The 17274-nt window shown below is 39.7% G+C and overlaps 2 protein-coding genes across 2 annotated transcripts; both read left to right on the forward strand.

The window, feature by feature from the left end:
* Positions 1–1838: 1838 nt before the first annotated feature.
* On the forward strand, positions 1839–3230 carry LOC306818823 (protein NLRC5-like; the record flags this gene model as incomplete). Its single annotated transcript, XM_079336541.1, is given in 3 exon segments — positions 1839–1937; positions 2070–2965; positions 2967–3230. Coding segments are annotated over 3 exon segments (1182 nt in total), but the record flags the coding sequence as incomplete, so codon positions are not given.
* A 19-nt stretch (positions 3231–3249) lies between these two features.
* Positions 3250–11203, forward strand: LOC306818495 (uncharacterized protein). The gene is made up of 11 exons (XM_079336111.1): positions 3250–3570; positions 3742–4008; positions 4790–5212; positions 7520–7786; positions 8369–8623; positions 8729–8974; positions 9217–9474; positions 9547–9861; positions 9970–10233; positions 10548–10631; positions 10794–11203. Exons 1-11 carry the CDS (start codon positions 3263–3265, stop codon positions 10858–10860), a joined length of 2754 nt encoding a protein of 917 aa, XP_079192237.1. The 5' UTR covers positions 3250–3262; the 3' UTR covers positions 10861–11203.
* The last annotated feature ends 6071 nt before the right edge of the window (positions 11204–17274 follow it).

The raw sequence follows: 17274 nt of genomic DNA on the forward strand, positions 1-17274 counted from the left end.
TTACATTTTGTAAAACCGGTTGAGAAAACAAGCTTCATTCTCAAACCATACGTTAGAATTTTAGTTTTGCCCTATTTGATATATTAAACGTTTCGTGAGTTCTTAAGTCCCTCATGAATGTTTTTTTTTTTTGCAAACAAAAAGTTAGTCAATAGAGAAGCAACACGATCCATATACTGCTGTAAGTGTTAGGACTATAAACAGAAAAGGATTTCATGTGATTTACATGTAGATTCTTTATTGTTTTGTGAGTCTTGTTCTGTTTCTTGTTTTTTATTTTCTGCTTCGTTGTCTCAACAGGAAGTGACGTCGTTGTGTAATGGTGACTTCCGGTTTTTATCCATCCTTTCAGGAAACCCACAACACATGCAATGCTGTGCGAAATTGACGCGTGCGTGCGTGCGTGCGTGCGTGTGCGTGTGTGTGTGTGTGTGTGTGTGTGGTCCCTTGCTCCTCCAAATCAAAACAAACTAGCGAGAATTAACTTTAATCAATTATTATAAAACCTTTTCCCCTGAGATCTATGTTTAAACAATGAATTTCTTATTCATGTATGCGTCTTTATGGTTTAATTTGATATACAGTACACGTATTACTTATATAATTACTGTCTTTCATTAGTAACTCCCTGTATATACTGTATATTATTTTATTATTTTATCTGTCTTTTATTTGATGTACATAGTGCTACTAGTTTTCAGTCTACCTCACTGTATATGTACATAACTCTTCTTGAAATTAAGCTAAAATAAAATAAAAACTAGGATGGATGCTGCACCTTTCAAATTAAACCACTTCCACTTAGAACTAATCGGACAAAGTGGGAACAAATATCAGCGTACTGTGCGCACCTACTGATCATTGGGTACTAAAAGTATACAGCACAGAAAGTAGGGACTGTCTACTGTCAGACTGTGGAGGCACCCCATGATGCAGAGTTCATGTTAGCTCTGCAGCAGCCATATTGGCTCCTTAAGGTATTTTTATGACGACAGAAGGTCCATCCCCCATCAAATCTATAAGTACATGAACGTTCCTCCACCTGTAGTGCACTGGTTATTGATCTGGATTTTGCTCCCTGGGAAACTCATGACAAGCCCAGTAAAAGTCTAACCTTTTATAATCTTTTAAATGAATGTTGTTTTTTACTGATACAATACTGAATAGTCAGAATAAAAATATATAATATTTTTTATTTTATTTTTAGTATGTTTTAAATGTAATATTAATAATTAAGCTAAATAATAAACACCTATTTTGTTCTAAGTACCATTAACTATCAGTGCAGTTATTAGTTACCACTCCTACTTTGTTCTTTTTTTGTTTCTTTAATGCTCAGGACAGTCACCCTCCACTGGCACCAAACAGCAGATGGAGTTTGGAATGATTGGACAGATCAATAACTAGCCTGCAACAGCAACTGATTAAGAAACTATTCTATAAACATTGTCTGAAGATGCATGAGGAAATTTACATTTGTATTACCTCGTCTTTTGTTCTACAGATCATTGAAGGAGGGTGTGTGTGCAGAAGTGAGGACAAATGGCGTGTTCAGCACAGTCTGCTTCATTCCTAGTCCATAAAAATAGATGCCACCTTGTGGGAGAATTAAAGAATCTCGGGGTCTCTGTGATTGTGGAGAATTTAAACGACCATGGAGTTTTCGGTGACGAAGAGGTCAGTAAAATAAAGGCAGAGAGAGATGACTATGATAAATCAAGAAGAATACTGGACTCAGTTATAAAGAAGGGGGAAGCAGCCTGCGAAAAACTCCTGAAGGTTATTGACACAATTCACAGGAGGACCTCTGGGAGGATATCTTCTCTCACTGAGAGAACGACTGAAGCTTTAACTGGGACTAAAGAGTTTGACCTTCACTTCATGATCAGCTGCTTCCCTTTCAAGGACGACAGAAATGGATCTAAACTCCTCCCAAGGTATTTTGAAGCAGAATTGTGATTTATACTAAATGATGTAAGATAATGAACCTAAATTTGTCTATGTACAAATATGTGACTAGCGAGCATGACACACTTATAAACTCTTTCCCTGTGTTTAATCTTTTTCAGGCCTGAGATCGTGCCACAGATACAAAGAAAAGTTAAAGTCAAAAGCACAAAAAATATCCAAGGAATTTTGGAGGAGAAACAAAAATCAGTTTGAAGGAATCAACATGCCCGATCTGTCATACAGTCCACTTGTACTAGACACACACGGAAGACTTTCTTCATCCAAAATAAAGAAAGCTAAGAAGCAAAAGAGCAAAATGATTCGCCCCAAAAAGCTCAGGAAATACATCCCTGAGGACAGACCAGAAATCTCCCCCAGTGACCTGCTGAAAAAATCTAAAAACATAGTCATCGTTGGGAAGCCTGGAATTGGAAAGACAGCACTCAGTCATGAAATGTTAAAACTCTGGGCAGAAACAGACAGCAGGGAACTTGATTACATGTTTTACTTTGACATGAGGGAGACATCCCTCATCAGAGATAGGATGAGCCTGGAGGAACTTCTTTTCAGCGCATACAGTGAACCAGACGAAGACAAAGAAGAAGTCTTTCAGGACATAAAGAAGTACTCTGACAAAGTGACCGTTGTTTTTGATGGAATCACAGATCTCTCTTCCTCAGTGGTGAAGAGAATTGTAGAGAATGACCTCCTACCAAATGCCAAGGTCATCATAACCTGCAGACCAGATGACGAGAAAGACTTCTTTTCCGGAGACTTTTACAGAGTGGAAGTGAAAGGCTTCAGTGAGCAGACCATTCAAAAATACTTCTCTGTGATTGGCAGGGAACAAAAGGTTTCCAGCAACCTGGAGTTGTTCACTCTGTGCCACGTCCCGATGTACGCACTGATGGTGGCTGTCTGTTTGTTGTCTGAGACTCCAGAAGACTCTCCACAGCCAGGCAGTATGACTGAAATATACATCAACATTGTTCGTTTTTGTCTTCAAACGAGCAGCGGCAAAAAAAAAGAAAAATCTCAACGCCTTAATCGAGGAGAAGAGGGCGGATCTACTGACTTTGACTGAGGCTGCTTTTCATGCAACTGAAGAAAAAACGGTGAGCTTGGCCGACCTGCACTGCAAGGACAGCTGTGTCCTTTCCTTCCTGAAATCACTTGATCTCAAAGTGGCTCCCACTGAGACGACAACAACGTACGCTTTTCTCCATTACACAATGCAGGAGTTTTTTGCAGCAGTGTGGCTCTTGAAGAGTCCAGATCAGATTAGGGAGGTTTTAACTGGTTCTTTACAGAAATGATCAGCACATTTTCACCTGACCAGTGTATGGATGACGAGGCTCCTGCTGAGGACACTGGGCCTGATGTGGACATACTGTTCTCATGCTTGTTTGAGTCTCAGTGTCCTGACGCGTGCACCAGCTTTCTGGAAAAACTGGATTACCAACGTGATCTCAGCGGTGAGAGTTTGGATTCCTATCTTTGCTGTGCTGTGGCCTACGTGGTCGCTCAGTCAAAGAAGAAAGTACAGCTGAACCTTGAAGATGTTTGTGTATCAGAAGAAGGAATGAGACATCTATATGGATGCCTTATCAATGTCCAGTGGTATGTGTTAAACATTTCATACTGATGTTCAGTGTACAGCATGTCTTATAAAGCAGATTGAAGAAGAGAATGATCCCCTGATCGTATCGAGTACAAATGGTTGTTGGAATAATGAACAGTGTTTTTCTCTCTTTATAATGAGGAACTGATCTCTGATTCTTTCTTTCACAGTGGGGACCCTCTGCCCAAACAGCTGTTGAAAATTGTTCTTTCCAATGAAGGAAAGAAGATCGACTTCAGCTTATTCGGCCTTAAAGGAAATCAGCTGCACCTTCCAGTTCAGGGTAAAAAACAGCTGTTTGAAATTGCAGCGTATTTCATACAGAATAATCCCATGAAGATAAATGTCTGCCTTCACTGGGACAATAGAGAATCTACTGCCTTCCCAAATCTGTGTGGGTCCCTCCTGGAGGCTTTGCTGGACAGCAGGTCACTCAGGTGTGGAGCTTTTTTTCTTAATCCAGCATACAAACATATTTCTCTTTAATAATAAAACCATTTTTTGTGTTACAAAGAGTAGGATAAATTAAACAAACTAACTTAACATGCAGTGAGAAAATGGAGCCCCTGATCAAATGATGACCTTGTTTTTCCTTTAATCCTTTCATGAATAATTTAATTTGTTTACAGACGCAAAACCAAATCCAGAATTATTTCTAAAGACGACTCAAAGACTCAAAGTGACTTTAGGCACCTGTGTCCACCTTGCTTTTTTTTCAGATAGAAAAGCATTTGCCGTGTGCTCGTTGCACGTGCGTCTTGTCTCCATGACAACACTGTCTTAAGAATGGCCGCTGTATGAAAGTGCTTCATTTCTTTTCTTTTCTTAGCCTGTGTTTTATTTTTGAGATTGTTTCTTTCCTTCACTGTGATCACAAACTGCTATGCCTGGATGATGACTCAAATAACTATGACGGCTGGCTGCGCTATCGCAGCTTCATTCAGACACAGAGGAGGATGTGGGTACACAACACGATCTGTAGGAGACAAAAACTAAATAAATATTTTACAAAGAGCGTTGGTGCCGATTGCTGTGCTTTTTCTGTAGTTGGCCCCCTGCTGCTGCAAATACTCTCTGCAAACTGGGAACAGTTGAAAAAAGACGCCGGGGCTCAGAAGAAAACGCCAGGTGGACACGGGACTGAAGTAATTAAAGTACTTTTACAGTCCATGTTAGTGTATTCATAGATCTGTTTGTATGTATCTGTTTATCATGAAGCTTCAGGATGACCCACCAAGATCCAGGACTGGAGGACCAGGAGCCAGGCCATGGGACTCTAGAGAGAAAAAAGAAGAAGCTGTTACTGGATTTATGCCTGCAAGCAGCACGCTACAAAGAAGAGAGCTTTCACCATGTCGTGTGTAAACTTGTCTCTTTGTTTTCTGTTAACTTGCTTTACTTCTTTGTTGATTTGTATCAACACGTCAAGACAAGAGGTTTAGATATTCCAAAACTGGGTCGGCTTTTTCAGTCAGTTCCTGCTGTCTGGTTCATTGACCTCTCAGAGATAAAGACCTCCATCCTCCTGGAAGTGCTGAGACTCCGACCAAAGAAGACTCCAGTGAAGTTGAAGAACTGTCCATGTAAAGAGAGTGAAGTGAGGAGCTTCCTTCAGTGTCTGCCTCATATCTCACAGCTCAGGTAAATGAATGACTCTTCACACCACAGTGTACATCTGTTAAGGTTTTTCTCCTCCATCTGAATCCTGTCACTGTAACCTTGAATTATCCAACAACACACGATGCTGACATGTATAACATACTCCCAGAAATCCTCATTTAGCTGAACAACTGTTTACTGAAGTTTTTAAAGATTTAGAATGAAACTGGTCAACACTTGTGATCCTCTGGTTCAGTCTGTGGAGATCATTGATGATGAATTATTGAGACAGACTTTAAGAAACAACTCTGTCTTTGACCTTTCTGAGTCCTGCAACATGTTTTCAAGAATTATATTTAGTCACAGTTTAGAAACATTTGATCTTCTTTATTGCATCATTATTTGTGTGTAGATGACCAAAGTGTGTTCTGCTCCTTTGTGTTTATTTGTCAGCTTTGAGTAGATGCACTCTGTCAGTGATTCATGTCTCCTTTCTGATGCTGACTGAACAAAGTTTTCTACTTTCATTTCAGTTTCTCTGACTGGTCTCACAGAGGAGTCGAGTTCTGTGGACGTCTGTTCTGTGCAGCAGCAGAGAGCGATCAGCAGACAGGAGAGAACACACTGCAGCTGTTATCATCACTGTGCTCATATAAAACATTCCCCTTTGGTGATGTGAAGGGATGGGACGTCTTTAAAGAATATCAGTGTGAGTTCCTTCTGGATCTGTGCTCCCACATGAAGGACTATGAGACTAAAACAGGCTTGAGAGTCCTTCCATCATTACAGTCAGTTCTCCAGTCAGTTCCTGCTGTCTGTCACCTTCTCTCTGGATGTAGATAGTTTTATTACGGCTCCCTTCAGGAGTCTCAAAGCAGATAAAACAAGTCCATAGAGGGTAGCCTCTGTCAACAGAGAAAAGCTTTACTGTTATGTTTAGAATAATGCGGAACCAAAAGCACGAGACAAACTGAAAATGAAACGAAGGAACAATTTATTATAACACGGGTGATAATGAATACAAGTAATATAAGTGACTCTAATGTGTAACATGAAATCTAAGTGACTCGAAAATGTGTACAAGTTATTAAATGTGACAATCAACTATGTGTGCATGAAAATCTATGTGACTCTAAATGTGCAACAACAAACTATGTGACACGAGGTGTACAAAGGCACGCGTGAAGAAGCCAGATGAGACGAAACAGACGACGACGGACACGGGGACAGGAACGCAGGACTGGGAACACTAAGAGGAAAGAGAACACGGAGGTTAATAAACACGACAGGGAATCACACAAGAAATATCACTGGAGCACTGAAAACACTAGAGAACACGGAGAGCTACTAACCACTGTGGAACGACAATAATCTGGCGGTGGCCTCCCGGCTGGAGCCAGCTTAAGTAACCCGGTGATTGTGATGAGCCACACCTGTGGACACTGATTGATGGTTAGGGACACATAGAGGGAGTGACAGACGTGGAAACAAAACACACACACGTGGGGAAGAGACACAAACAAACCAAAACATGACATTTACACTAATCTAACTTAAAAGAAGTCAGCAGAATGGTGTACGTTGTATATGTACCTACATGTTGATCATTTGTTGTAGTCATGACAATGTACTGTGGCACATTAAAAAGACGATCAGAAATAGACAAATCAATCAATAAACGGATCAACACTTGTGATCCTCTGGTTCAGTCTGTGGAGATCATTGATGATGAATTATTGAGACAGACTTTAAGAAACAACTCTGTCTTTGACCTTTCTGAGTCCTCAACACGTTTTCAAGAATTATATTTAGTCACAGTTTAGAAACATTTGATCTTCAGCTTCAATTCCAATCAGACACACAGGTGCTGATAGGAAGTGACCATAGACAATCAGACATGTTAATGTCTTGTTGTCAACAGCAACATTGACAGCTGTTCTGGAGCTCTGATCAGCATCAAATCCATCCTAAACATCATCATCATCATCATCATGAAGGTCATAGCTATTCACTCTGCAGATCATATTGAGTTTGATATTTCATTCCGACAGATGAGAAGAGACTTTGGACCCTGTTGTGAAGGTTGGATCAGACGCCTTTCATTGGCCGAGCTTAGAGCAGACCTGGATTATAGAGTTTAAATAAAGAAGAGCTGTGTTTCTGTCTGTAAGCGAGCAGCAGAGTTTTATATAGTTTTTTTTTAATGCAAAGAGAATAGAATCATACTTAAAAAGATTTTCTTTTAATATCTTATTATTATGAAAGACATTGCACCTGAGCTTGTTCATAATATTTGTCCCGTACTTAACTCAGCTGTTTTCACACTTCATCCACATATTTCTTTTTTAGCTGCAGTCAGCCAGAGTTTTTCCAGGTCGTGTGCAGATTGGTGTCTGTCAGATCTCGAGATGAGGCTAAGCAGTTGGTTTCTCTGCTGCGGCTCCTCGGATTCAACCTTCAGTTAACAGGAATGCTGCACAGCAACACCTGCGAGTCTGTGGGACAAGTTCTTGGACTCTGTGGTCCTAGCGTGGATCTCATCCTCACTCCCAGAATGATGTCTGTCAGAAAAGCATCACTTCTATTTAGACACACGAAAAGACTACACAGTCTGAGGTTTGCATTTTTAATTCCTCTTTTTCTGAAAACATCATCTTGTTCAGTTGAACCCTGTGATACACCTTTTAAAATACTGACGTTATGTAACCTTTTAGCGATATTTATTCATATGCATTATTATTATTTCCTCAATGTTAAATTTTCACTTTATGCAAACTTTGCACTTCAATGTATTTTCCTTATATGGTAAAAAGGAAGTCATCGAGAAGGAAATCCCTCAGAGCACTCACTTAAAGCCCCAGGCTTCAGATTAAGGAGTGAAATGAGAAGATGCATGTTTTATACTTTATATTCAAGCAGTATCAAAAATAGTGATTTGAATGGTTTTCAATGCGCACATTTAATTGTGAAGGTTGTGTAAGTAAAGTGTTTCATGCTATATTGTTTAAGAAAAAAAGAGTATAACACTCACAAATGCACAACCTTGAATAAATCATCAACAATATGCATGAAAAAAAGGATAAAATATGCTAGAAATAAAAAGTCAAAAACACATGAATGTGCTTGGGTGCGATAGAGGGTTAAATGTCCAGATTCTTTATGTAACTTGTGCTTTCTCTCTGAATGTTTCTATCTTAGGCTTTCCAACAGCGCGGCCTTGCTTCTGTCTGGATGGGTAAGAAGACAGAGAGTTCCCCGTCTGACTGTTACCGAGCAGCTTTCTCTTGACTCTCAATCAGACCGGCCTTCAGAGAAAGTGTTGTTGAGGGTTGTGAGTAGTCTGGCATCTCTGCTGCGATACTGGAAAGTCAGAGAGTTGGATCTAACTGAGGCCTGCATCCCTGCTCGGTGTCTCATTTCACTTCTCTGTCATGATGGCCCTCTTACAATCAAGTAAACATATTTCCTCAACTTTATAATCACAGAATGTGTAAAAAACACGTAGAATGTAATAATCATTCACTCTTCTGAAGATATATTGACAATTTTCTTCAACAGGCTGCAGGAGAAGATTTCCCCGCAGCTACTAGATCTCCTCTATCAAACTCAGGACGAGGACTTGACCTTGGGCTTCTTGAGAAAGGTCAATGGAGACTTGACCCCCTTCTGTCTGAACTGGGAGCTTCTTCATCATCTTCTGCAGCAGTCGTCTCAGATCATAACTGTGAACCTGAGGAAAAACAGCTTCCTGCAAGAGAGCATCCCACATCTGCTTCCCTTTCTGGACAGGATCACATGTGTAAGGTTTGTGTTTTTTTGGACTATTCACAAAATTGGACCTGTAAGGATGTACGCCACTCACCCTTTAAAAGTGTTGATCAATTCAAACAAACTCGATGAAGAATATGTGGACGTGTAAGTAAACTCTGACCCATGTTGGGGAATATTAGACGCAGGGTAAATCAAAGGTCATTTTTTATAAATCTACATTTCTTTTAGCGTTTCTGCCTTTTTTCAGTCCGGATTTTTTTTTTTTTTGCTTTCAGGATTTCTCCCAGCTTTACGTTGACTTCCCTCAGAGAGATCTATACAACTCGTGCCAGTTCAGTTGTCCCCAGCTTACTCAGGTCATTTGATCACGTGATCAACCTGACCTGCCAAGAGATGGACTCAGAGGACTGTGCTGCTCTGCTCTTCACCCTCAAACACAGTGATGGAGTGAAACTGAACTTCCTGTGGACATCCATACCAACAGGGGAAATCCAATCCATCCTGTGCACACTGGACAACGTTTCTCAACTCAGGTCGGACGTTAGTGCTTGTTCCTCACAGAAATGCTGATAATATGTGTTTAACAATTACTTTTTTTTAATCAGTGTTCCTAACAGTGTTGACAGGAATCTGCTGCTGAAGTTCGTCTACTGCTGTGCTTCCTCTGATGACCAGCAGAGGACAGCAGTCAGTCTGCTCCGGGCTCTGCAGCACAGGTTAGATCTGTCCTGTTCCTCCTGTGTGGAGCTGTCAGAGAAAGATCAGAGTGAGACTCTCAGACTGACGGTCGCTGACTGCAGCGTCATCTCCATCATCCTGAGATACAGCAGCCAGGACACAGAGCTCCATCTGCAGGACTGTGAGGTGGAGGACAGTGGACTGGACCTGCTGTTTCCTGTCCTGGACAGAGTCCGCCTCAGGTTTGGGGTTGGGTGGGGACTACAAAATGACCAAGACCAGAGTTTGAGTTTCTGTTGTTCATGTCAGTACACTAACAGCCTGCCCTTCACTCTGATTCTCCCGTTTAGAGCCAATAAAGTTGTCCTGCTCCAGCTGTTGTGGCTGCTTCCTTTGAGGGGGAACTCAACGAGACGTGCAGGGTCCTTGTGTAAAGCCCTGGGTGGAGAGCTGGATCTCAGTCACACTGTACTGGATCAGAAGGCCTGTCGAGCTTTGGCCTGGATGCTGGACTTCTCTGAAGGGCTGACAGAGCTGGACCTCAGTCACTGCCAGCTAACCGACCAGCTGCTGCTCACAATCAAGGAACATCTGCACAAAGTGCACGTCCTCGAGTGAGTTCACAAGACAACAGTGTAAAAATATATAAGGAATATATTTGGATACAACGGGTGCAGTTGGTGTAAGGTTTCAGAAAGAGCCAGTGATGTGACCACACAACCTTTGCTGATAAAAAGAGAAAACAAATGTTGATTTCCAGACTGTTGCACCTCCCTATTTTGTTTTCCAAAGTGGTTTTGTTGATGTATTGACTCTGGAGGTCAGATGTACCAGAGTTGGTCAGAGCAGAGCAATTGTTATCCTCTGAAAAGACATGACGTGTGATAAACAAATCACCGCGTCACTTTTTTCTGTGTGTATTTCACAGCCTGAGTCACAATAAAATCACCGATGCTTCAACATCCACGTTGCTCGAACTGATCTCCAACAACTCCTCCATCGAAACTGTGCGGTGAGCATGCATTAATAACAGCACCTTTCCTTTATAAAGACATTTCTCATCATACTCTTACAGATGAGTCATTCATCATTGTTCTAGCTTATTTTGATATACACTGAAACTTAGGGTTCTGGCTGAATGAGTGATGTTTGCTCTCCTTTCTCTGTTTTCTAGAATCTTCAGGAACAACATTGTAATCCAAGCACCCTTTGAGAAAACCAAGAAGTTTGAAATCTGGTGAACCAGGTGTGAGTGTGGTGGGCTGAAGAGCGTTCCTTCACTGTGCTCATATCTAAGGTCCATGTTTATGACCCGTCTAACCCTCAGATCTTTCTGTTGGAACGTGACAGAATCATTTATTATATTGGGATTCAAACAGAAAGCGTAACTGTTTTGTAAAAGATACTGATTTGTATTTAATCAGTTCTGTTGAACTCGATGATGAATGTATTCTTTTGAATTTTCTGATAATATAAAAATGCATACATTAAGAAACTCAGAAATAAAATCTAAAAAGCCTGACTTTGAACACATTTTCGGAGTATCAACTTCTTCCATAGGACTTCAAAGATTGTTCATTCAAGTCCACTGTCCATCAGGATATCCTCCACTCGCCTGCATTTGAATGTTCACGTCCTTTAGGCAGAAGGAATCTCTGGACAGTCCATCACTCTCACACTGGTCTCCCCAAATACTATCCTAGGGAGAGAAATCACAAACCAGTATCTTTGCACAAGAAAAACATGAAAAATATAATCATTTTATTTCATATTTTCACATGATCCTGATGTATGATTAACATATTTCAATGTCCCCCCTTTATCCATGCAGTCTCTCAATTGGCAGATTTTTAACAATACAAATTTTTAACACACCATTCATTTTTTCACAAACACTTTGGCTTTGCAGATGATATTGTTTCTCTGTTTTATATTTCTATTTTTATCTTGTTTTATTCTCTATTTTATTCAATAACTTTTCACCATTCCACCTGCTTATAACCTCACAAAGCAAAAACTTGACAATAGAAGCAAAAACTGAACAACAGACTGAGTGTCAGCATTCTCCTCCGAAAATTAGTTTAAACAGATTTTTTTTAATTCTTTATAACTTCCCCCCTTGCACATGAGCTGATCATGTGCCTCCTGAATCATCAGACTAGCAGATCTTAGAGTACTACCATCAGCCTTTCACATCATCTCCACAGACCTCAAACGACCCTCAGTCAGAGGCATAAAGACAGCCAAAATATTCTTACAAGTGAAAATACCCTTCTTTATTAAAATCTCCCTGAAGTCAAAGTTAAAGTAGCCCTTTAAAATGCACTCAAATGAAAGTAAAATCCAACTCACTGAAAATCTACTTTAAGTAAAAGTTACTTATCACCATCTCTTTTTTATTATTAATTGAAGACAAATGTTTGCATAAATGTATCCTACAAACACCCTTTTTTATTACCTTTTTTCACAAAGTTTTCCACAAATTTTACTTTTCAAACTGTTCCCTTTTTGAATAGATATGTATCTATGTGTTTGATTTTCAAAGTAGGTGACATCATCGTTTAAGTTAAACAGACTTCTGAGATAGTTTCAAAAATTACCAAACAAATATCTTTCATGATCACAATGTTCAGACCTAAATTTACACTGAAATTACAGAAAACGTATCTTGTAGATGAGCTAAGCTAAACCTTAGGTAGCCTACTCAACCAGTCTTCTGTGTTTACTTATCTGTTTCCTCAAAATATTTAAGCATACAGTGGTACAAATACTCAGCTTAGCATGAGGCATTTTTGCTACAATGAACTTCTTCCAAAGCTTAGCTGACTTGTAGCTCTGGACTCCAGTACACTGAAGAAGTCTCAGACACTGGTGTCATAAATAGGTGATGACTAGTATCACTCAACACATCCACCAGACAGCCTTCTGGTGTACACCTTATTGTGCAATTCATTTTACATAAAGCATCTCTTCCTTAAAAGTGCAATTGGTGCATGTTCTGACACCAATATAGGTATTTTTATTTTACAATGTTTATAACGGAGCGTAATTGGTTTCTTAAGAGGAATCAGCTGTTTCACAATCTGCCATTACTTCTAATAGTTGACCTTTACTTTTACTTCTATTTTTGGATCTTGCTCTGCCCTGACACTACCTGCTGACACCCCCCTTTTGAGTCTTCTGTGCACCACTGAAACCCTGGCTCTGGGCCTCTGTAAGGGTTCACAGGTCCCCGAGGTGACCTTGATTGCCCTCTGAAGCCTCCTCCTGTCCTGTAACAGTTATGAGCAACATGTCCCAACAATCCACAATTACAACGCACATCTGGAGGCTGTTGGAAATTTCCTCCTCTACCTCTTCCTAAATTTCCTTGACCTCTTCCTCTCCATATTTATGGTTGGCCAAAATCTGACTGTAAAAAAGAAACATTAGGGATCATAGGTGTCGGCAGGTCTGGCTGAAACTGTATCTGTCCCTGCTGCGGTTGAGGTGATATTTGATTTGGTTGAGGCTGACTCTGCATAACAACAGCTTCTTTCTTCTCTTTTTTCCTATTATCCACCAGCTGTATTTGATTACGCTTTCTGAGGATCTCCTCATTCTGTTCTTTCTGCTCATGCTCCTTTCTCCTTCTTTCTTTTTAGGCTTCTAACAATTTCTGTCCCTCAGTTTCGAACAGCTGCAGAATTCCAAGTTCAGTTTGTCTTTTCTCTTCACGCCTTTTCCCTTTCCTTCCTTTCTTCTGATTAACTTTAGAAGTGGACACAAGGACTTGCATTGTTTTAATCACATCTGGGTTCAAAGTCCCTCTTTCATCCAGGGTTGGTCAATGTCAGACCAACGTTTGCTCCATTTTTGTGATATTTTTGCAATTTCTTTAACAAATGGATTAATCTTCTGCACACCATCAACAGAAGTGACTGCTTGTGTAATTTTAGTACTCATCGTTGACATGAGAAAAACCCTCTTATTTCTTCAAACAAAATTAATCAAAAATGAGATTGATAGACAAATTATTGATCAAAATTGAAAGCATCTAGGATCAATATACCAGACATATAAGACACCAAGTATAGCACTCTGTTACCACACTAAAAACAACAATTTTACCAACCCCCAAAAAAGAGACAAAAAGCTTCCTACTATGAAAGTGAAATTGCTTGTGCAGTTATGCATGGATCTAATCACACCCAGTTATCCTAAAACTATGGAAATAGAATCAACGTTCCATCTCAAGACAACTCATACCAAACTAAACCTTACTCAGATAATGAAACCAACATTCACAGCATTCAACAGCTTTTTACTCAAATCAACTTTCCAACATTTCTTTGATATGGCTCCGTTCACTTTGATTCTTGCACTTGGGCTTATATAAAGTGCTTGAATAGTCTGAATGAAGGTCTGCTGAAATCCAAAATGTTCTCCTACTCTATAAAGAAAATCCCAGTTGAGCCGATCGAAGGTTTTTACGGCATCAAGACTCAACAATACTGCCTGGAGTTTATTTTCATCGATATGTTCAATGAAATGAAATGTTGGGTGAATATTATGATGATAGTATGGTGATCATAAAACTGAATGAACTGAAGAATACACAGAGTATGTGTCTCTTTCTTTGTTTTTCAAAAACTAAGAACCGTACCCAACCCAAATGTTTGTGTAGCGTTACAGCCCGAGTAGAGACCCAGCTGTGTTAGTTCACTGATTTCACATACACAGGTACATGTGGAAAGGGCGACTCTTTTTGCAACATACTTAAATGATACAGATGTTTGGTCAGAGGTAGGCCAATGATGACTCACGCTCCGTCAATAAACTCATTTTTATTGTTTAGATGTAATCAAACGGTGGTCTTCTGTTTCTGATCATAGTCGCTCTATCCTGTATCAGTGTTGTAAAGTTTTCAATATTGTCATGATCTTGATGTCCTGTCTTGTCTTTAGTTGTCATGTATTCAAAGTGTTTCCCTGTGTCCAAGTGTTTCTGATTTGTATATTTAGTCTTTGTCTTGTAAGTGTTTCCCTTGTGTGGTTTAATATTTCATAGTCTGGTATTTACGTTAGTCTTTTGTGTTTCCTGTTTTATTTTATATATCTGGTTTTGGTGTTGTCAGTGTTGTGTTTTACTCTGTTTTTGTCCTCAGTTTCTGGTCTTGTGCTCTTTGTTCCTTGTTTCCCTCCTGTCTGATTACCTGATGTGTCTCACCTGTGTCTTGTTAACTCCACCCCCTGTTCGGTATATAATGTCTGCCTTCCCCTCATTCTGTGCCAGTTCGTCTTGTATTTTTGTCTCTATGTCGTCTTGTTCCCAGTGTCTGTGTTCCAGCATTTTTCTGTCTTGACTTTTGGAATCTGAACCTGTTAGATTTTGACTCGTGTGTACTGAACCCTGCGTACAGTTAAAATGGATTTTTAAACTGCCTTTTGCCCTGGAGTCGTGTGTTTGGGTCTCTTCCTCTGATCCGTGACAAATATCATATATAATGTTATTAATTAGTTTGGTAGCAAACATTAACGGCTGATTGATTATACTTTTATCTGTTAAATACAGGTATGGAGAGGTGTTTTTCAGTCTTAATATGTCAGTTTTTAATTGATTGATGTAGAGCAGCTGTGATTGTAAATATTAATGTTCTGGATTTTTCTGTGTAGATATCAAAAGGAACCGGTTTTCTGGCTTCATATTATTAATCTGCTGTTTTAGTGCATAATATATTGAAGGTAGTTTTCTAAATATTTGTATGATGTATTTAATGTACATGTATCTCTCTATTTGAACTTATTATGAATGAATGTGTAATGTATAATTGTAAACGCAGAGCCGTTGACAGTTTGCTCAGAGGGGAGATGCTTGACTCCACACACGACCTGTTGATTGTACTTTTATCTGTTGAATACAGAATACAAGAACTACAAGCTGTCTCCTGAGACATTGCTGAAACGGCAGAACACAACGCAGAACTTATACACGGGTCACACGTGTCTAGAATGGATCTCCTGGAACGTGGACTGATGCTGTGGCAGCACCAGAAGAACAGCTCCCCAGTCCACCCCTGAAAGGTTCAATTCATGGGAGAGGCTGGGAATGATACTGGAAGGTAGTTCAAACATTTTTGTTTTGAAAATTGTATTTATCATTTTTTCCCCACAAAACATAGAACAGAATTTGAGACGAGATCAGTGATGCAGAAAAACAGAGAGAGAAAAAAAAGACAGGTACAAAACATACTGCATACATAGACACTGCTGCATATGATGCAACTCTGCGTTATGATACACATCTTGCAACTTAATAATAAAGAGAGATAAACAAGGCTCATTTCCATGACTTAGAGTTCAACCTTGACAGCCCAAGTTTCTTTGTCAGGTATTTTCTGACTGTGCTCCACCTCCGATCAAAACGCTCCCTTATCATCTGTAATGATGCCGTTGTTTTCCATGAGATAAACTTGTCTCAATCTTTGCTTCCATTCAGCCACATTCGGTTTTTTAACATTCTTCCATTTTGGTGTTTTATTTTTCTTGGCGACGGATAATAAAATATTCAGACTATATCTTTGGTCAGCAGTGAAAATATGGTCAGGTATAGCACCAAGTAGGTTGAACTGAACCTTTCATGGAATTTCACTTTTCATAATTTTCTCCTCTTAATTATTTTTCCAGTATTTTTAAATAACAGTCCCAGAGTATGTGCATAAGATGACCTATTTTACTGGATTGTCTCCAGCAGAGGGCAGCAGAGGGATCTGTAACACAACTTCAAATTGATTTTGACTTTCCAGTTGTTTTGTGTCCACTGCTGACTGTTGATACCTTTATGGGTGTTGTTGAACATTTGATCCCAATATTCGTCTTCTATAATGGTATTAGTTCCCAGTTCCCACTTTTCTTTGATATTATCAGTATTCTCTCCACCGTCTGACTCAAGTCTTTTATAGAGATGGGAAACATATTTACCTGATGGAAGTGGTTTTTCTGCCATGTTTATAAAATATTGTTCTGTACAGTTTGGATTTTTACTAATTTGTTCTTTTTCTTTCAGATTTATAATATTGTGCCTCATTTACAAATATCTGCCATTCCCCTGTGGGTCATTTGAGGGAAGGCCAAATTGTTCCTGAAGTTGGTATAAAGGATTTTCAATGTACGTCTTTGAATAATTGATTGATTGATTGATTAATCAGTTAAAACATTTTTTCACTCCATAATGTCCCGAGACATGATTGCTGGCATAGAGACTGGGCTGTTTGAGGGAGAGGACTCTAATTTCAGAAGTGCTGCTTCTGTTTCCCAGCGCCAAAGTTCTTACAAGAATGGTGGGTTTTGACTGGAAACCTAGAAAACAGCACCAAAGATGATGTTCATGACCTGGAGTTTACGTCACTGATCAAGGTGGTATGTTACCATACAAATGATGAATCCTCTGAACGATGCTCTCTGATGAATTGACTTGATGCGGTGCTGCAGATCCTGGCTGTTCCTTTGAATACCATTTATCTGAATCTTTGGTAAGTCACAGTAACTGTGCACATTCATGATGGAGAAGGTGACTCGCCGGCACGCGAGTTTCTCCAGACTCAGTGCTATGTCTAAGCCAGTCGAGTTGGATATTTTCTATTGGAACAGTTAGTGGCAACTCACCTGGCGGCAGTT

This window comes from Symphodus melops (genome assembly GCF_947650265.1).
Source record: "Symphodus melops genome assembly, chromosome: 23".
Lineage (NCBI taxonomy): Eukaryota > Metazoa > Chordata > Actinopteri > Labriformes > Labridae > Symphodus > Symphodus melops.